The following is a 21,813-nucleotide window of genomic DNA, read 5'->3' as shown; positions in this document are numbered from 1 at the left end:
AGAAACATCTCTTCGTAATTGACGAAACCAACTACAAAGCCTTCAGTTCTTTTGCCCAGACTGTATTTGAAATGCGTCAAGTTAACCTACGACAAACTGTTCAGAGCACCCCCATCTCATAATGAACCCAAAACTCAATTCACAGAACATATACTGAATGGAATCAACGAAAACACCTACAGGATATTGATCTTTATCCTGACATAACAGGAATCTCTCGACGTTCACAAAGGAAATTCTCTTACAAACCCACCAACTCCAAGCAATCGTTGAGCTTCCTGAATCCATGTGCCTCCTCTCATCCGCTAAGAGAAGATGATCCAAATCCAGTGGCCCAGTGTGGGACACTGCTCATTGCCTACAAGTTACCCTTGGCCGAATAAGATATAATTGCTGACGCTGAGCCCTTGCCCAATGTGGGACCCACTCACTTGCTGGAACTTCTTCTCTTCGAGGTGTATGACAATATTCGATTTTCCTACTTGAGTCGGAACTCACATAAATACTCCTCCGGGAATGGGACTGGCATTTGACTTATCAAATGCAAAGTCATGGTATTAGGCAACCTGACTTTGTGGGTTTCTTGACTTCACAGTCTTTACTGCTTTGAGGAAAGACAGTTGTAGAATAGATGTGCGGAAATTTGCCTTTTTTTATGGAAGCTGATAGCCTAAATAAATTTAAGGCTGATCTGGACAGGCATTTGTAAGAATGGAGGGGTGAAATGGGAGGGTTTTATTTTTGCTGAAGCTGCATTTTTGCTTGCTTTCTTGCATCGTATGCCTCTACTAATGCTAATACTATTGCTAATGCTTAAATTTTACAAAGTACAGTGTGGGATATTAGGCACCTGCGAGGTGATCTGATTAAGGTGTATAAAGCCTTGAATGGTTTGACCATGCACAATACTGATGGGATTGTTCCTCTTGCTCAGAATAATCGCCTCAGAGCATGTAAATTCAAATTGAGGAAAGAAAGTTGTAGGATAGATGTGCAGAAGTTCGGCTTTAGCCATTTGGTAGTTGATTGCTGGAACCAACTTCCATCTATCGTCGTACAAGTTATTATTATTATCGTTGTTGCTCTTATATTGTTTGTCCCTGATTGGGGGATTCCACTCCATGACGGGTACTGCTACCAAGTACACAGGGTGGTTGTAATGTCTGGTGTTACTGTCGATCGAGGAAATCTCTGACTATCCTACAGGTGTTCGGGATTGCGACTTTCTGGAGCTCCGTGTAGGTGTTCTCTGGGAGACCGATTGTTGCTCGGCTGCTATGTAAAGTCTTTAGTACCATACCGGTGGTTGACACGATGATTGGAATGGTTGATACTTCTTTCATATGCCACATCTCCTTGATCTCATGTCTCAGGTTCGTCTACTTCCTAATTTTTTCCTCATGGGTTTTCTGGACATTGCTAGAGTTGGGCACCGCTATGTCAATCAGGTAGGTAGCCCTTTCCTTCTTGTCCACAAGGATTTTGTCCGGTCTGTTGTGCGGGATGGTGTTATTCGTTCTTATGGTGCGGTCCCAGTGCCTGGGTTTCGTACTTGTAGTATGGTACAATTTCTTTGGTCAACTGGTATTTCCTCGCTAGCTTCTGATGTATTATCCTGGCTACCTGGTCTTGTCTATGAGTGTACCCAGTCTGGGTGATCACCTTGCACCCCGCGGTGATGTGTTGGATCATTTCTGAGGCCAGGTGGAATTGTCGACATGTATCATGTGATATTCAGGGTTCCTTTGCGATGCATTTTCTATAGTTTCTGGTGTTGATTACCTGGTCTTGGATGGCGAGCATGAATCCTTCAGTCTCGGGTAGAGCGTTCCGCTTGTGGGCCATGCATTGGAAGCAATGTTATCGATGTCATCTTGATGGAGGTCATTGTAATGTCTGCCATGGAGTGTCTTCTTTGCCCATTTTCTAACTTCGTTTCTTGCACCATCTGCGCGGCAGGGGTTTCCTCATTTAGGTTGAGTGGGTATACCACCTGTCTATCTTCCTTAATGCCTGGTGGAATGGTTCTGTGTTGTTCTCGAAGTAATCTTCGAGAACAACACAGAACCAGTTGGTATGTTTCTGTGGGATTACTGCTACCCATATGATTACTTTGTATTTATCAATGTTCAACTTCAACTTCAGGTTAACTGTCGCTGTTTTCTGTTGTTCTATCAGGTCTATTAGGCCCCTTTCTCCCTCTTTCCGTGGTATTGTTATTCTCTCCACTGCTGACTTCGGGTGGTGTTGGCGACTCTTGGTCAGCATTGTCCTTGTCTTTTGTGTGATAACTTCTAGCTCGGTGTTAGTCCAATCTATGACCCCAAATGTTTATGTTAGTACTGTACTGGAGCTGCATAGGTGTTCATGGCTTGAACTGTGTTCGCTCCCTGCAATTTTGCTTTCAGCAGGATTATTATTATTATTATTATTATTATTATTATTATTAGCCATACGGTGGAAGGAAGCCTGAGTCTTATGCTGCACCGGCCAAAAAAAAAAAAAAAAAAAAAAAAAAAATTCCCACATAACCGTGAGAGAGAGAGAGAGAGAGAGAGCCATACGGTGCAAGGAAACCTGAGTCTTATGCTGCACCGACCAAAAAAAAAAAAAAAAAAAAATTCCCACATAACCGTGAGAGAGAGAGAGAGAGAGAGAGAGAGAGAGAGAGAGAGAGAGAGAGAGAGAAAGAAAGAGAAGAATGATGATATCCAGCTCAGGACCCTGGGTTTGCCAAGCCCAATCTCACGAGATGTGAGCCCCTCGGGTATAGTTGACAGCTTAATTAGTTTCAAGGCAGAACTAGACAAATATTTGGAGCGAGTGGATGGGTGAAACGAGAAGTTTTTTTTTTTTTTTTTGCTGATGCTCTATAAGCTTGTTTTCTTGCATTATATGCCTTTACTAATGCTAATGCCGACCGAGCTAGCCGGGTCGGTAAAGTGCCTGCCTGGCGACCCAAAGGTCACGAGTTCGATTCCCGCCTCGGGCTTGGATATCACGATGGTGACGTACTATCCGGTTGGATCTCACTGCCACGATACACGTGGCAGTGAGATCCAAGGAAAAAACTTGTTCCTTCGTGTATTGCTCACATCATACGATAAAAAAAAAAAAAAAAAAAAAAAAACTAATGCTAATTCTAATTTCAAATAATGGAAATTTGCATAAGGAGAAGTCTGCATTTAAGCATTTCGCCATAGCCTATTCATTACCCTTCCTTAAATACACACAAAAGATATTAACTTTTCGCAAAATTGCGAAGCGAAGCGCAGAAAACATTGTGAAAGCTGCTGTTTGTCTGTATTTACTAATCTGTGCGTTGCAAGATCAATGTGTAGAAGTTTTCCTTTAGCTGGCAACTGGTCGATTGTTGAAACAAACTTCCAAATGCAGTTGTGGAGGTGAATAGTTTGAATAAATTCATGGAAAAAGTAGACAAAGTATTGAAGTAGATGAACAGATGATGTGGCTATTTGGCTTGCAGTATGAGCTTCTTACTTAGTCCATTTACCACTATTTATACTAACATACAACACAAAATTAGGTAAATTAGGTAGACTGAAACATGTGTGGGTGTGTTCTCTTGTTACAGGGGCAATGTAGATACCTCTTAAGATATGTGCACCATGGCTCTCACTCTTGTTGTTAGCAGTTAGCATTATCGTTAGCAGTAGCAAATGATGGAAGAAAACAAGCTTATGCAGCATCAGCAAAAAAAAAAAAGTGTGCGTCCCATTTACCTATTCATTCCCTTCAATATTTATTTATTATTATATTAGGGTCACTCGTAATTTTAATACATAAACAGGTATTTGTGACTGTAAATTGCGTGTTGTCTGGTCGATTTGCCTGTTTTGCTAAACGAAAAAAACCCAGTTGTTGGGGAAAAAACCCTGCTGTCTATGCCTGAGACCGACTAACTCAGTCATGGTGCTAAACAAGCTCATTAAAGTTCCTAGCGTCGTCGACGGGATTCGAACCTTGGTCTTTTCCACCTGGTGTGGGGAGGACAGTGACGATACTACTAAGCTACTCGCGCAGACACAGTCCATTCAATAGTTTAACTACTTCTTCCATGAATTTATTTAAGCTTTCAACTTCCACAACAGATGGTCATTTTTCCCAGCAATGAACAATCCGCTGGATTAAGGAAAATTTCCACATCTATTCTGCACCTGTCCTTCCTCAATTTGAATTTGTGCTGCCTCATGTGTGGGGTCTAAGCAAGAGGAAAAATCCCATCAGCACTGAGCTTGCTCAATACATTCAAAACTCAATCAGATCAACTCGCAGGTATCTAGTTTCCAGAGAGTGCAATTTGAAGAATTTAATCCTTTCTTGGTGACAGCCCCATTTTTTCCGCTCACCAATCTCGTTGCCCTTCTCTGAACTTGTTGCAGCACTTCCGTATCTTTCCTCAAGTGAGGCTTCCATACCTGTATTATGCAGTACTTAACATTTAACCTGACCTTTGCCTTATACAAAATGAACAATCATTTCTTATTTCTGCTGAAAAAATTCCTGTATATCATTGACAAAACACCATGAGCTGTGCTGGCAGCCTGCCTGTATTGCTCAGAGAACTTCACATCATATCTGACTGCACAATTACCCCCAGGCTTTTTTCATTTGCCACTACCCTGAGTGTAGTGGCACACAGTTGGTATGTTTCTGTGGGATTACTGCTACCCATATGATTACTTTGTATTTATCAATGTTCAACTTCAATTGTCATTCCTCAGCCCATCTGCCTAACTTTTCTAGCTCCTGTTTCAATAGTATATTGTCATTAACTACCCTGTCACCATTTGTGTCATCTGCATTTAGCCTTATATGCTCTCATAAATCTCAATCATAAATGTATAAAACAACAATAGGTCCACTAATAGCATTATTGCTATTAGTGGACCTATTGGGGAGTCCACTAATGGCATTAGTGGACTCCCCAATAATGCTATTAGTGGACTTCCCAATAATGCTATTAGTGGACTCCCCACTAATAGCGGGGAGTCCACTGGTAGCATTAGTAGACGAAGAGCAAAGTGCATTGAATACCACTCTCTGTCTTCTCGCAAGCACCTTCATAGCACCAATGTGCCCTTAATGCCACACTGTTCCAATTTTTACAGCAGTCTTTTATGCGCAATATATTTTATGTATCAACAGCTTTCCTGAAATACAAATAGATGATATCAAATTAAGTTTTGCATCCAGTTTCTTTGTGACCACATCGTAGTGCCCAGTGAAATTAATCAAACAAGGTTTCTTATCAAAACACCCATGCTGTGTCTGAAGTATAATTACTGCCTTGTCCAGATGATTCTGCGTTACTTATTTTGTTCAGTGAGTCTATTATTTTCCCTGGAACAGAAGTAAACTAATAGGTCTGTAATTAGTGTTGACGCTCTTTGATCCCCGTTTGTGAATTCTGGATATATTCACACATTTCCCCTCCACAGGGAACTCCTCTGAAGCCAAGGATGTTCTTATGATTATAGCTAAGAGTTTGCTTACTTCCTTCGCTGCTTCTCTTAATATAATGGGATAGATATCATTCACCTCAGGTCAGTTTCTTATGTTTAACTTCAACAATTTCTCTTCCATCGTGTAGTCTTCCGTTTTTAGAGTTTTGCGTTGTGGAATGTGGTGTTCTGTGAATGATTCGCTGTTTGCTGTATAAATAAACCCGAGTTTGTCCGTCGTCCAGTACCGACTAACTCATCCACGTTGTGAAAAAGGTCCATAAAAAATCCGTGCTTCATTGACGGCATTTGAACTCCGCTCTGTTCTCTTCTTTGTGGAGAGGACAATGATTAAATCAACTGTGTTACCCATGAGGGCACAGAGGCCCTGGGTATGGCCTTCGCGGTAGCACAGTTTTTATAATCGCTGCCTCCACTACACCGGGTGGAAAAAACCTGAGTTCCAATCCTATCAATGACTTGAGGAAGTTTTATGGCCTTTTTTATAATGTGGCATCTGAGGTTAGCATGTTTTTTTTTTTTTTTTTTTTACTGAAAACTCGGATTTTTTTGTTTAGTAAACAGGCAAATCGACCACACAGCTTTACGGACATAATATGTACGGCGTAATATGACCTAGTTCGCTGATGAATCTAAAACTCTAACAAAGAACAACAGCATATGTGAGAACATTTTTTAGAACGGTCACAGGATCTCAATTTAGTCAACTCACAAGCCTTGATTAACAAGTTTTCGTAACAGCGAATTGGCTCGAGCAATCACTGGTTCAGTCACAAGTCGGTGTTGATTCTCAAAGAACACTGGCAATTTTCAGTGCAAGTATGGGGCTATCAAATATTTTTCAGTACTGTACAGAGACACTTTATTAAAAGTGCTAACTTAATTTATTTGTACTTTTTTACTGCTTTTTTAGTAATTCTGTTTGGGTCGCTAAATAAATCTGTTTGGAATTAATATTTTCTTTTTTAATTAAATTTACGCGAAGTTAGGTGGCAGTTCGAAATTATTCCTTAGCCTGTACCACAGAATGGTAAGATCTATGTGAACTGCACAATGTGACTATAAGGATGGGTTCTGAGACGTTTCTCCAAGCCCTTTTAGCTTTCTGCGTAATGTTACCATCATCTTTATTTTTGTTGAAAGCGAAATAAATTGGAATATTATTTATGTGAGGCTTTGTTATACTGAAGTTGTGCAGCGTTATAAGAAAGAAAAAAAAAAAAAAAATGGCATTAGCGTTTGGATCGACCAGTCTCTCTCCCGAAATTTCGGATGCTGGGGAGAGCTATACTTCTCAGAGTGCCATAATTTTACGTGAACTCCACACTTTTTTAAATGGAGCAACTCGAATGGCAAGAGTTCGTAATGCGGAGGTTGCGCGTGCAGCAGTATTTCTATTAAAAACACTACCCGCAGCTCGCGATGCAGTTTTGGAACATATGTACAATCTTTTTGATGAAGCAGTTAATAATTATGTTTTGAAATTAGAGCTCGATGACAACTCTACAGTGGCATGTAACGTTGCAGCAGATGAAATGATCATCAAAGAAGTGCATCAGGTATTATCAAATTTTGTGAAAACTAATCCGGAAGTATGGGCTCCAATTATATCCACCTGGTCTTTGGACCTGCTAGGCTATCTGAGTAGTAAATATGCAGATCGACGTGTTGTTCCACATTCTTCAAGTCTTCCAGAAGTTTTGCAGTTGTGGATGGATTGTCGTCCGATGCAAACACTGATTGATTTGACGACGCAGTGTCTGGCAAATTTGATTAGTAGCAATCCTGATACATGCATCGGAGCACTCCTTGAAACTTCTGTTCAGCGTTCACCTCATTTTGATTGGGTTGTTGCACATATTGGATCATGCTTTCCTACAACTGTTATTACTAGAGTTTTAGCATGCGGTTTAAAAGACTACTGTATGCATCAGGACATGCCCGATGAAGCAATTTTAGGAACAAGTAAGAAAGTACCAAAGATGGCATCCGTTGTTGGGATATTGGGACATCTTGCAGCACATCATGATGATGATATCCGTAAAGCTGTCCTTGCACTTTTTCAGGAGAGTTTTAGTGAAAATCCAACTAGAGAACAGCTGGCAACAGTGCCATTTCTGTTGCATTTAGCTGCCATGTCAGATATGCTTTCACATGTTATATCATCAGAATTTGTCAGAATAGGTAAGTGGGCAGTTCATTTTAGAAAGTAAGAGCCTCACATCTAGATCCTTTAAATAATAATAATGTAATACTGAAAAGGAAATAGTAGTGCTTATTGTTAACTGCACAGCTTGCTGTGCCATGTCCTGCAACATAAAATTGCCACTGGGGTATTGATTGATTAACCCAGCTTTAAAATTTCATCAAAACAATATATGCCCTGCCACACTCTCATTTACTAAACAATAACCTTTCAGAAATCACACGTCAAAACATAGACTATCAACATGACATGACTAAGTAGGTATTTGTCAAAGCTACTGCCTCTTCAGTGAGAACATTATATATCTTCTCTTTTTTTTTTTATCAGCATTGATGTTCTGTTTTTTCTGTAACTCTGATCACTAATTTGAATTAATTTCAGCCCAGTTTAACATTCAAACAGTAGCAGTTGATTGCTAAACTGCGCATAACATCCATAAATCTTACGACATTATTGCACAGTGTCAAGTAAATACAACAGCAAATTTTTAAAAAATTATCCCTAGGGATGTCATGCCAAACCTGTTATTAGAGAGTTAAATCAAACTAGTAATTATACATTTCTCAACCTGTAATTAGTATTATGAAATAAATATAAGATAAAAGTGTAATTGTTCTAGTTGCAGTTACAAAAAGGCATTATGAATTGTTACATTAATATATTTTATACTTATTACTCTCTTCACTTCTTACAATTGCAAGTTGATATCATTTGTACACTAAAATAATTTTTTCATTTCTGTAGTTCATTGCATTATTCTCCAGATGCTACAAATTGCAGCATCTAGAGACCAGGCACCTGAGAATTTTGCTGGAACAAGCTTCCATTCATTGTTGCGAAAGTGGGTAATTTGAATAAATTCAAGGAAGAACTAGACAAGCTATAGGAGGGATGGACAAGTGAAATGGGATTGTTTTTTTTTTTTTGCCTATGCTGTATAAGCTTGCTGTCTTGCATCATTTGCCACTATTAATACTAATATAAACGCTTCTTGATTAGACCAGGGTTCGAGCCCATCACCACCAAATACGGAGGATGCGGAAAGGTCAGGGAATGAACACTGCATATTCCCGGAGCAATATGGCCTTAGTTGCTAATGCTCCTAAAAACTAAACAACAAACAATAATACTAATATAATGTGGTGTGAACTGTGCCTGAATGACACCACATATGCCTCAAAACTAACACAAGAATAGTGACAGCAAAAGGCAGTCAGCTGCCTCTTAAAGAGCACCAGAAACAAGACTTTGTCCTTGATGATGAAAGCTTAGTCAACTGTTCAAAAGGGATTCTGTGTAAAGAGTGAGTGGCACGAGCTGTTTTGATTTATTTATGCCAGAAGCTTAATAAATCAATAAAAAAAAACCAGATTTCTACTGGAAGCTGCAAAATTCATAGCAGGTAAAGCATGCCTTGTCGCTGGTCTTCAGAGTTGCAGTGGCTTTGCATATAGAAGTTTGTAACTTGCAAAACACAAAATAATACTAGAATTCATTGCTTTTCAAACACTTAAAACGTCACAGCACTCTACTGTCAGTAAATTGAGCATCACTACTCAAGTGTTTAACTAAATTATTTAGGCTCAGGTTTAAAGAAATACTTGCTTTTGACTTTGTCCCATGGAAACAGAAAATGAATTGACTGTTGATGTAACAGGTGCTGGACTAAGCAGTAAACAGCCAAGTCAGCTTGATATTGCCCATGTGCATCACTTTTGCAGTATGAAATACCAGTATTATTATTTTCTTTTTTTTGTGCCTGTAAACTCCATTTTTAATTTGTACTGAGGTAGCCAGTTTGACTGTATTCTTTATTGTGTTAGTAAAGTGAGATTTTATGTATAAAATATTTTAATTTTTGTAATTTAATTTAACTTACATTATACAGGGTGTCCATGAAGTCCTTGTGCACTAAAACCGCAATAACTTAGGTTTTATAATAGATAAACACAATCTGTAAAATGCATTGGAAAGATAATTTATTCTAGTTTTTATGCACAAAATTATTTAATTTACTCTAATTTTGTTTTTTTTAATTTTTTCAGATAATCTACCCTACAAGAGATGGTTTCAACAGAAGAGAAAGTGAACTGTGTCCTTTGGCTAGCAGACCTTAAGTTCATATCAGAAATTAGAAGAAAATTTGACACAGTACACAAAAGAAGCACTGCAGAAATTCAAACTGGATGAAAGTAGTTTAAAGAGTCTATTTCCATTAGTGATATGCTGCGAACTGGAAATCCTGAATTATTATTTTTAATGACTACGGCATCTGGCAGCAAAGCCCACAAAAATCACTAAGGCGAATATCTCTGGAACTCGATGTTCCTAAGCAACACTGCACAAATCTTTTTAATGAAATTGCACAAGCAATCTTACAAGAATTAAGTGCATCAAATGTTGCAGGAAGAGGACTGCAATGGGAGATTAGCTTTGTGTCAGGAGTTTAATGAAAACATTAAATGGCATGCTGTCTCTTGACAATCTAATGTTTAGTGATGAAGCAACATTTCACATCAGTAGCAGGGTTAATCACCATAATTGCCACATTTTGGTTACAGAGAAACCACAAGAAGTCAGGGAATGTGAAAGGGATTCCTCTAAAGTGTGGGTCTGGAGTCCTCTAATATATGGTATGCCCTTGGGAAAAAACGCATAATTGTTTTTTTTTTTTTTTTTTTTTGTGAAAAAACAATAATTAATTTTGATAATTATCTTGCAGTGCTACAGGATTTTTGAACTAAGACAATTAAGAATTGAAGTGCTGATACGGTTTCTCAGTAAGATGGAGCATGTTGCCACTTTGCTCAGAGCGTTCAACAATTTTTAATTGAAATCCACTCAAACAGATAGTTCAGCACAGGTGGATTGATTGCTTGGCCAGCTCACTCTGCCAATTTGTCTCCTTTGGACTCTTTTTTTTTTATGGAGACATTAAAAGCATGGTTCACTCCTCAAAACTTGACTCTTTAAATGATCTTTGTCTCATTGTCACAAATGATGTAACTGAAATGCAACTGGAGAATGTGTTTATGGGCCTTCAAATTTGTATTACACTCTGTATCAGTAATGATGGAGGTTGTGTTGAATCTTAACAATCTTATGATTACATACCCTAAAAATGAATAAATTACCGTTCCAGTAAAATGAATTGCATTTTATTGATTGATATTATCTTATATAGAACCTTACTTAGTTTTAAAGTGCACAAGGACCTTTTGGACACTGTGTGTAAGAACAAAAATTATGGAAAATGCAAAGTTTATCTGGTATTTCCCATGCTTTTCAATAGTAGTAACACCTTTTCTGTTTTCCATGTTTTGTTATTTACAATAATAAAAAAAAACTCTGCTTTGCAAAAACTTGAAAAAGGAACTGAGAAATATTTTTTACCAATTTAGCTATTGAGCAAAACATGTAAAATTTGTATAAATGCATGGTTTTATTGCAATGCAGGCTTTGAAATATTATTTCAATGTGCAACCCAGTACTAGGGTAAAATACAAACATAACTTTTGTTATATATTTTGTCTGAAATTTTTCTTCTGTGCACCACTTACTGCTCCCTTTAAAGGCGCCTCCGTAGCCAGGTGGGAAGGAGCAGCGGTGCGTTAGCACAGGCTTCTTGATTAGACCGGGGTTCGAGCCCGTCACCACCAAATATGGAGGATGCGGAAAGGTCAGGGAATGACCACCGCATATCCCGGAGCAATATGGCCTTAGTTGCTAATGCTCCTAAAAACCAAATAACAACAATAACAACAACAACAACAGCTCCCTTTAACCTGATATTCATTTCATCATTCAGCACAATGTTGCTAATTGAGGACATGTGATGAGAAACCAGTAAAGTCCTGAAACAAAGTGTAATGGCAGTGGCTTAATTTTTAATTGAATAAGGGTTCTTTGCTTCTTTTGGCATTGCTATTCAAATTAAAAATGAAATTAATAATTTTAAGTTGACTTGATAACAAAGTTGTTTTTAAAATGAGAATAAGCCCAAGTGTTGTCACTGTCAGCAGTGGGAATAAAGTATCCCCAGACAGAAGGATAAAAAAAAGAAGATAAATGCAATGTATAATATATTATCATATTAAAGTACATAAAATCTTAACAAATGTATTGATTTAATTAAAAAACAATGATTTGTATATTTATGGTAATATTTTTTTCATTGTACATATGAATTTCCTATTTCTATTGCTGCTTTGAAGTATTCCTGTATAATCCATACGAGAGGCAAAATAAGACAGGAAATAACGCTAAGGCAAGAAGGGCATACTTTTCCCTAAAAATATGGAAATAGGTTTATGGCATTTTGCCTGAACATCTGGGCCTTAGGAATTAGACTATTAATGTATTCTCTGTAAAGTAATTATTTTCTGTATTATATTAGGTGTGTCATGAACAATATTATTGTATTTCGACTGGAAAGCTGCTATGGAGTAAATTTATTACTGCCTAATTGCAAGGTTCACATAATGTCTTGTTATCCCATAGATTTTTTTTTTTTTTGTATCTCTTACATTTGTGAGATTTATAGAGCATTTTCGTGGTTGAACACTTCAAAAATTTGGAAGAGAAAATATAGTTGTAAAGAATGGATAGTAGTCGAGAACCTTGACCCATAGAAATTATTATACAACAATGAAAAATGTGCAAATGTTTCTGCAAGAGATTTGACAAAACACTACCACATTTGAAAAGTATTACAATGAGACTACATGCCATTTTCTCCCAAAATGAGGACACATTCAATATTTTGGAAGACCAGAACCTGGATGAGCATTAAAATTGATATTATCTTATATAGTTGCATTCCAATAAATAATTGGAATGCACACAGCAGAAGTTGTTATATTTTTCACAAAGTCCTCACTATTATGAAGCATTAGAATGTAATCAGTCATGTTTATTTATGTGAGTAATAAAGTCTTGTAATCATCTTTATGGCCCTTTTTTTTTAATAGGCCAGTAAATCAGACTCCTATTTGGCCATTTTGAAGGACTAGTTTGTTCTGTAGCTAGAACAAGCCAATCCCTCAAACATGGTATCATGTTTGAGGGACTGGCTTGCCTATATAATGGGTTTGCCTATTTTTCCATGTCCACGAATATCTGCATATTTTTGTAATAAATGAATTTTATAAGTGTACTTTATTTCCCCCCCCCCCCCACACACACACAATGTTAATGTATTTATGCTTGTAATACCAGCACTGTTGTGAAAACTATCCCTCAGGATGTGCCATTGAATTTCCGTGTGCAAAGACCATGTCGGGATGTCAGTTTGATGCTCACAATGACATCCTAGACAGCAGTAACATTGAATATTACTGTTTCTCTAATGAAATATGCAGTATTTATAATAGTGCTGAGTTCTGTCAGCATTATAATTCTGTCAGTCACATGTCTATAATTTTAATTCCATTTCTTATAATTGCATTATCCCAATGAATTGCAGTGTATGTTATGTACTGTATATCTGGCAAAGGAAGTGTAGGGATTTTATTTTGCTACATTTTATAAAATTTTAATATAAAAAAAGTCTTGTTATAAAAACTTATATTGAAATCTTAAATCATTATACCATTAATTATGAAAAATGTCTCTTTTTATTATTTTTATTTTTTCTAGAATAAAAGCTGATCTATAAATTTCATAATGGAGTAGTGGACAGCAATAATTTCAGTGGTTTCATGAATAAATAAAACAATATGGAAGTTTTAGGCCACAGAAGGCTGTGCTCATATGTTACTGTTTGGTGCTTGTAACACCAGTCAGTTTTGGAGTTTATAACAAGCAATGGGATTGACCATACTTATTTGAGAACGATCATGGCAAAATAGCAACAGTGAATTGTGAAAGATCATAGTACATAATACAAAATTTTTTTGTACAACAGTTAAAAGAAATTAACTTACCCGAGTTGCTGTAGATTAATTTTCTATAGTTAATTATGTAATGCATTATGTTAATTATGTAATAAATTTCATGTAATGGAGACAAACTGGTTGATATGATCTCCAAATTTAATGGCACCAAATTTTCTTACCTTTTTCTTCCCTGCACTTCTTTTGTTGGATTATTTTCAGTGCTTATTTAAAGTGTATTATATTACTTTATTAATTTTCAGTGACACCTGATGTTTTAAACAAGATGTCCTCCCAAATGTCACGATGGAAAGCTGCAAAAATACCTGGTACTGAAGGTTTAATTCATTTAGTTGTTCATCTTCTCCTAAGAAGTGATGGAGGAAGTCAAGTGATAAGATGTTTATTAGAAGTGGCTGTACCTGGGTCTTCTACAAAACTCAATCCAATGGTAAGGGGAGAAAACAATTTGCTTTTGTTTATTTATATACCTTTATAAATGCATTTCACTACACAGTTATACACTGAAAACAGTGTAAAATGGGAAATGAGTGTATAGAGAAAGGCATTTGTAAAAGTATATAAATAATGTAAGGTGTGTGTGCAGGGCCACAAGTGGGTAGGCGAGGTAAGTGTCGCTTACGGGTGGCAGTTCAAGAGGGTGCCGAAATTTTTTTTGATATTGTTTTCTGATTGGTTAATGCTTATCAGTACTCAACGTTTAGGGTGGCAAATTTTATTTTGCCTACTGGCGGCACATAGGAACGTGGCGCTACTGCATGCATGCGTGCGTGCGTGTGTGTGTGGAATACTAATTGTCTTTTATATGTTTACAAACAAAGTATATGACATTTGGCTGCAAACTTGCAAAAAAAGAAAGGGAGAGAGAGATATATATACATATATCAATCCAAACTTAATTTTTTTTTTTAACATTCTTCCTTTTTGATTAGGAAACTTTTTTTGTCCAAGTGTTAGTTGAACCCTCTGGTATCTAGCCAAAGCTGCTGACTACAACTTCAGTTTGCCCATACTTCCATCTCTGTTACATCTTGATGGATGTATTGCATCCTTATCTAATGATAAAGCTGGCTTATTAGCATCTTATTTTGCTCTAACTCTTTCATCGATGATCTTGCTAAAATCACCTTGTACCATGTGAAACAATCCATTCGATGGTTGCCTTGGTCTTTTGATAGATAAATGTTAGAAAAATCCTAAACACTCAATGTTACTTGAGAGTGTTTAGGATTCTTGGCACTCTCAATGCCAAAAAATTTCTTGATTCTGATGGCATTTCTCCACTTGTTCTTAAAACCTGACCTTCAGAGCTTACTCCTGTTTTGTGATGCTTTTTTACGCTATTATTACACTGTTTTTCTGACTGTGGAAAGTTGCTATTTAGCCAATACCTAAAAATGGCAACAAATTGTTCCCTTCATACCATTGCATTTACCTCACCTATTTCTAAAGTAATGAGAAAATCTATCATCCTTCAACTTTTACACTATCTTGATAATTATTAAATGTGATTAATGCTTGCCAGTATTGATTCCATCAGTCTCAAACCACTTGTGATATCTTGGCTTGTGTCAGTTATTGTTGGACTAATTCAGTGGAAAAGTTGAAATTCAAAAAGGGGGAACTCAAGCAGTTGTTCTCACATTTCTAAGGCTTTTGATTATGTTTGAAATAAGGTCTTTTAAGCAAGCTTCCATCATGTAGTTTGTTTCATATTCTTTTGCAATTGGGTAGTCAGTTTTCACTTATACCACTCATTAACAGTGTTGGTAGATAACTGTTTCTTGTAATAATTTCTGCTGGAATTTACCAAGATTCTGTTCCTTTTCCTACTGCATATTAATGACATATTTATACTTAATAGAAATGTAATCCATAGTTTTGCTGACGATAGCACACCACATTTCGCCTTCCAGTTTGAGAAACCCTGCTCTGCACAAACATCTATGATTTTTCATAGCTGTTTGTGCAGCTATGAAATTCCCCACTAATTCCCTAAATGCTAATTTCCACAAAATTCTCCATCAGGGTAAAGAAAACTTCAATCCATCTAAAATTCAGTCTCATCTTATTGCTCACAAAAAAGATTCTGCTTTTCTCATGATCATCTTTTATACCACTCAGATTTATTGGCAAGGTTACATATTTCCATCATTCTTAGCTAAAGAATTTGTGAAGAATAATGTGATTAAACTGCCATTTCCAGCTAAAAGCCTAAATCTAAATCCAGTTGACATACTAGTTCAAGCATAGGACCAGCTACACCTTTACTGATGGAATGATCCAGTCTATAGAAAGTGTCTCTAGCTGATAATGTTGTCACATGCCAATGGAAAACAGTATGTAACATGACAATTCATTCCAGTTTGGCTAGCCTACCTGCAATAGCCTCCAGAGAATATCAACACTTCAAAAAGAAAGTCAGGAGAAATTGAAAAGGCACTCTTAATGAACAAGCTGACTTGAATCACAGTTGACAAATCAGAGGGTTAACATAGTGAAGTTGACAGAGAGTTATTGATGTCACTAAGGTTTGTGGATGTTGGGCTGTATTTCAATGTAGGGATTGATATAATATAATAATTTGGTTATTAATAATTATAATAATTTAGTTAGTTTTCCATTTTCAATCGTTAGGACACTTGTCCCTCAGTGGCAGCCACAATGCTTGGACTTGCACTTTCTTTAGAAACACAGCGTTATTATCTGTGAGTCATTCTAAATCACTGATATTGTTCTAATTTCATTAGCAACACCAAAAGAGGTGAATCTGCAATTCATCTAAAACCCAAAATGGAAATGTTAATACAGAGATGCCTACTGTTATTGTATTATTTCAATACCGGTGTTGAAATATAACCCCACAACCTTTACTACTCTGCTGCTTTAATAATGCAGCCCTGCATTGGGAATTAAATATACCCATAACTGCATGTTGAATTATGTTTTTCTTCCATGTACCACTTAGCTGCTCATTTTGACTTGATAAATTCTTAATACTATTCAGTATAAGTTTCATAACAGAAGCAACTCACTGTGTGATAAGAGACCAGTAAGTCTTTAAACAGCTGTCAAGGTGGTACCTTTGGTTTTAAATGAACAGCAGATTTACCATTTTTGGTGATGTTAAATTTAACACCGCATTAGGTTGTGGATAACAGCGTCATTTATAAAATAGGTGTAAACTCTTAGCTTGTGGCTTTCACTATGTGACAGACTGATCCCAAGACAGAAAATAGAATGTAGAGATGCATACTATTATTATATTTTTTATAGTGAGGTGTTTTTCCATTTAATATCCTAATTTTTTATAGCAAGATGTTTTTCAGTTTAGTATTTTAATACATGTTGGAGGATCGTGTGTGTGTGTGCATGCATATGCCTATTTCTGAAAATTTCTTTTATTCAAATATTATACAGATTCATTTATTTTTAATTACTCTAAAAACTAGTATTGTTAGTTTCTTGTATTATTGTATACTTATTATTTTTAAAACATTTTTGTTACAGATATATGATGCTGCTGGCTTGGTTCTAGACAGTGTTCTTTTGGAACTCCAACGTCGAGTACATGGAGGAGTTACTGAAATTCCACTTCTTTGTTTTCTTAAACTTCATATCTCAGAATTAAGTGTGTACTTAAAAGAAACAAATTGGAGTAGACGTAGTTGGGTTCTTAAACTCTTGAAATTAGTATGTTTTTACGGAGGAGAAAAAACTAGTATTAGCATCATTGGTCATCTTTTATGTAACATGGATGGTAAAGAAGTTGCGCTTCTTATTAAGCATATGATTGAACATATTGAATATTCCCAGAAGGAAATTATTTTGCATGCTGTAGACCAACAGTTAGCAGACCTTAAATCTTCAAGAATTCAAAATCCAGTAAGACTAATTAAAAATCTAATCAATCTTCTGCAGTCAGAAAATTATTGTAAACAAACTTGTGAAGCACTTGAATTCCATCTTGAAGTAGTTGCTGAACAAATTACAAACAAAGACTTAGAATATTCAAATGCGCTAGTGGAACTGCTTTCTCTCTCAGCATTTCCAGAAAAAATGACAATGTCTGCCATTTTTCAAGTGTGTTCTTCTGCAGTATGTTATTATTTTGATTTATTAAGTAGTACTCATTTAAATTCTGAATCCAAAGTAAGAATGCTTATAATTATCCAAACTCTTCTAGGTAATTTGTGTCAACAGTCCTCTGCACAGCACTTGGTTCTTCGTATGCTACTTGAGGGAGTGCTAGATCACAGAATTTCTAAATTATTTGAGTCGAAAATAATATCCTTTACAACCTCAAGCAAATATAATTCTCTCTTAGTACAAAAAAATAAGAAATATTCGTCTTCAATCACTCTTCCACAAAGCCATTCATCTGTATTTCATGCAGGAGTAATCGGAGCAGGACTAAGAATACCACAAAAGCTTCCTTTAATACTAAAGGAAGATATCTCTTTTAATAAACAAATGCTTTTAGATACCATTCAAGTTTGCTGTCTTCCTTCATGGAGATTTCCAATGGATAAATTAGCAACTGTAGGACCACCAACTTTGATTACAGGAATGAAAATCGTTGCACTTCTTCTTGTAGAACTAATATCGCCAGATGTGATGTTTAATGGATTACCTTGGCCAGAAGAAGAATTTCTAAAGGTACAGGTATCTTTTTTTTGCATCTGTTCAATTGTAATAGTTAAATTTCATGCATCAAAATTTCATAAATTCAGCATTAGAAGTCTGGCACTTTGAAGATTTTACTCCACAGGCTCATACCTCTATTGATTGTTTTTGTGTTGGTCATTGTAAATTATATATGACCATGGAAAAACTGCATCAGGAAGCAACTTGGCTGTTGCTTCCTGAAGCAATACATTTCTTAATATCAAACTCAGTGTGATACAACTGGATGCTTTGTTAATAATCACTCCATGCTGTGTCTTTCATTGATTGCTCTTAATGAACACTGACTGCTACTATTCAGACTGTGTCATATAAATGAGACATGAGAAGCTCACAGTTGAGAAATTCAGGCACAACAGAACGAAAATTGAAGGCTTTAAATTTCTTTATGCAGTTAGCTCTTATTATTATTAGCCATATGGTGCAAGGAAGCCTGAGGCTTATGCTTATGCCAGAGAGAGAGAGAGAGAGAAAAAGAAAAAGAGAGAGTGTGTCAGAAGTAGAAGGGAATCACCAAGAAAGCAAGAAGAGAAGAATGATGATATCCAGCTCAGGATCCTGGGTTTGCCAAGCCCATACTCACCAGATGTGAGCCCCTGGTTATACATAGTAGTAGTAGTGGCATGTAGGTTCATAGATGAAATTTTGGAAATGAAAAGTTTGCAACTGACAAGTAAACAAGCACAACAAAGTTGCTGAAATGATTACCAGCAAAAAAACAAAAATAAAAAAAAAACTGGTTTCTTTTAAAGTTCTTGTGATGGAGAGTTTGAATGATGGTAGGCTATTAGCTTTCGTTAGGAACAACTAATGAGAGACATGCATCATGAAATTTGAATGTCAGAGGACCCATACAATCATGTTCTAGCATGAGTTTTAATGACATTGGCAAACTTACTTGCTGCCTTAGAAAGATATATCATGTTTTGTGATGGTACTTAAAGTATAGACATGCTTGAAATCACTTTCTGAACTTCATTATGCACAAATTGATGAATTGCAAGCTAGGCAATTTGTAATTTTTCTATATTTTTAACATTGAGAAATGGATTGGTTTAGGAAGTTACCGCAAAGGTTCCTGTGATTATATTTAATTTGCAAATGTCATTATACCTTTTTTTATATTATTATTTATTTAATGCATAGATTATGAAGCTAGAAAAACTTTCCCCAGATAACAAATTCTCAATAATTGTAATGAATATGCCACACTATTAGAACACCATTTAATCTTTCTGCAATATTTGATGAACTGTTCACTTTTCTACCAACAGTTCTGTGCAGTATTAGTTTTAAAAATTCAGTGAGAGATTCTGCTGTACCTGTCTTTCTAGGATTGATATTTTGCATTTTCTACATCCTTGTTTATTATTACCATCAAAGTTCAAAATATTTTTGTATATCACAATGGTACAGCGATAACTGTTTACAACAATGGGAAAACTAACATTCTCATGCTGCCTTGTCACAGTTTAAATATGATGTCATTGTATATTCAAAGAGTATCTCATGTCACGAAGTACTTGCTTATGATGTTATTCAAAACAGTAGTATTGTGATATATGGGCCTGGTGTACTGGGGTCCATGGTTAAAAAGAATACAATGATATAATCAAATGCGTACAGTTACCCTGCAGAAACCTACGTTCTCTTATCTCCAGTGTGAAGACCCCTGTCACACCTCTCTTACGCAGCAATGTAATATACCGCATCACCTGCAGAGACTGTGACAGCTGCTACATCGGTGAGACATCAAGACATCTTCAAAATCGTCTTACAGAGCATGAGAGAGCAATCCGCCTTGCTGAGACGGACCAGTCCACAGTCACGGAGCATTTTTGGGCCACCCACCACGATCTCAATCCCAAACGTGACTGTGAAATAGTAGACCACTCATGACACTTTCGCCACCGCCTGTGGCTAGAGTCACTTGCCATATTGAACAATCCGAAGGCCATAAACCACTGCAAAGGCATGAGATTGCACCCCATACTAGAGACAACCATTTTACAACTTGACAAGCGGTGGAGTAGAACAGCGCATGTCCATGTAACAACAATAAGAAACCAGCTTGAATGAATAACGCACCTCACTGCATGCATGGCTATATCCGTTGTATTCAAAATTTAGTCAAATTAGTTGATAAAGAGATGCAACTGCCTTGAAAGCTTCTATTGTATTTTATTGTGTTATCTATTAAATACGTTTTACGGGTTTATATCATTGTATTCTTTTTAAATAGGTATTGTGTGTGACTCTGACTTTCATGAACTCAGGTCAGCTGTATGCATTTCCATATTTTTCCAAGACAATTTTTGTGTTCATGTTTCACAACTTTGATTATGCTGTAATTTTTTTTTGTTTTGATGCCTTCTTAATATGTTAAATATCAAGAACCATGACTGAATATTGCTGTATCTTGCATCGTGTACTTCCAAAATTTGGCACATTATGCCTTATGCCAAATAGAAGCTTTTACAGAGAAATAGGCTGGTACATATTGTTTGGAAATTTTTAAATTGAGTTTTTTTAATGTCCAGGTTTTGCAGTATTTCAACTACCATTATTTTAGTTGTGGCCCATCACAACTAATGAAGTTAAAGTGGTTTATGTTTAATTACTATAGCTTTATTGTTAATTTCAGAATTATGCTAATTTTTAGTTTTTATCAAATATGCCTAATTTTATTTTTGCTCTTTTGTAGGTTACTGTCGAAAGGGATCTTCGAATCAAACGAATGTTTGAGGATTATCCATTTTTGTGGGATGCTTTATTACTTGTAGCCACTGTGCATCCTACATTATGCTATTGTAGTGTATTATTACGGGCTATTATGGCAGTACTTTTAACTCACTGGAGTAGTTGCCAAGAAAAGTCAACACGGAATTCTCCTAAACAACTAGAAGTTACTCAGCTTCTAATTGATATTATGGCCATAGGTCAAATATTGCCACCTCCACTTTCATATATAGGTGAAATATTGCCACACATCACCCCATTTGAAGCTTTCTGCTTGCTTTTAGATATGTGGCAGTACATGAAAGACAATGTTCCTAGTCCAGCCCTTTTCACACTTAGAGACTTAAATAATGGAAGAATATGGAGGAATTTTGAATCAAATAATGGAGAAAACAAAAATATCTGTGACCCTAAATATATCAATCGTCTGCATCTTATTTTATTATCTAATATTGAAAAATTTGGACTGGTGTATGCGAAGTTCTTTCCTATTCACTGAAAAATCCATTTGTTGAAGTTGTTGAACAGTCATTCCATTTGTTGAAGCTTCCAAAAGTAATTTTTAATTCCGGTGGAATGTTTCTATCTGAGGTACTACATGGAAGGTCATTTGTAAAATCACACATTTCATCATTAAATGTTTTAATCAAAAATTTTATTTCTACCTCTGGCATTTTCTTTTGCTGTGTATACATTAAAAGGCTCTGTGTTATAGACATAAAAAAATATATGTGCAGTGTCACCATTTTTTTTTTTTTTTTGCAGTTATTGCTATTATGGTGTCTAACTTATGTGTTTAAAA

The 21,813-nt window shown here is 36.2% G+C and overlaps 1 protein-coding gene across 1 annotated transcript; it reads left to right on the top strand.

Moving 5' to 3' along the window:
• Positions 1–6,712: 6,712 nt before the first annotated feature.
• On the top strand, positions 6,713–21,510 carry omd (integrator complex subunit 5 omd). Its single transcript, XM_090380448.1, has 4 exons — positions 6,713–7,670; positions 13,829–14,016; positions 17,097–18,245; positions 20,977–21,510. The coding sequence occupies exons 1-4, from the start codon at positions 6,713–6,715 to the stop codon at positions 21,508–21,510; spliced, it is 2,829 nt and encodes a 942-aa protein (XP_090236574.1).
• Positions 21,511–21,813: the final 303 nt, after the last annotated feature.

This window comes from Mastigoproctus giganteus, chromosome 8, assembly GCF_048544385.1.
Source record: "Mastigoproctus giganteus isolate SK-2022 chromosome 8, ASM4854438v1, whole genome shotgun sequence".
NCBI lineage: Eukaryota > Metazoa > Arthropoda > Arachnida > Uropygi > Thelyphonidae > Mastigoproctus > Mastigoproctus giganteus.
The sequence above is the reverse complement of the archived record's forward strand: the minus strand, read 5'-3'. Positions and strand labels throughout refer to the sequence as shown.

What these genes read in the sequence shown, in the direction of transcription:
- omd (XM_090380448.1), top strand. Translation starts at nt 6,713, where the DNA reads ATGGCATTAGCGTTTGGATCGACCAGTCTCTCTCCCGAAATTTCGGAT. An exon ending in ATCAGAATTTGTCAGAATAG is followed by an intron (nt 7,671 to 13,828) that starts GTAAGTGGGCAG and finishes ATTAATTTTCAG; the next exon opens with TGACACCTGATGTTTTAAAC. An exon ending in CAGAAGAAGAATTTCTAAAG is followed by an intron (nt 18,246 to 20,976) that starts GTACAGGTATCT and finishes GCTCTTTTGTAG; the next exon opens with GTTACTGTCGAAAGGGATCT.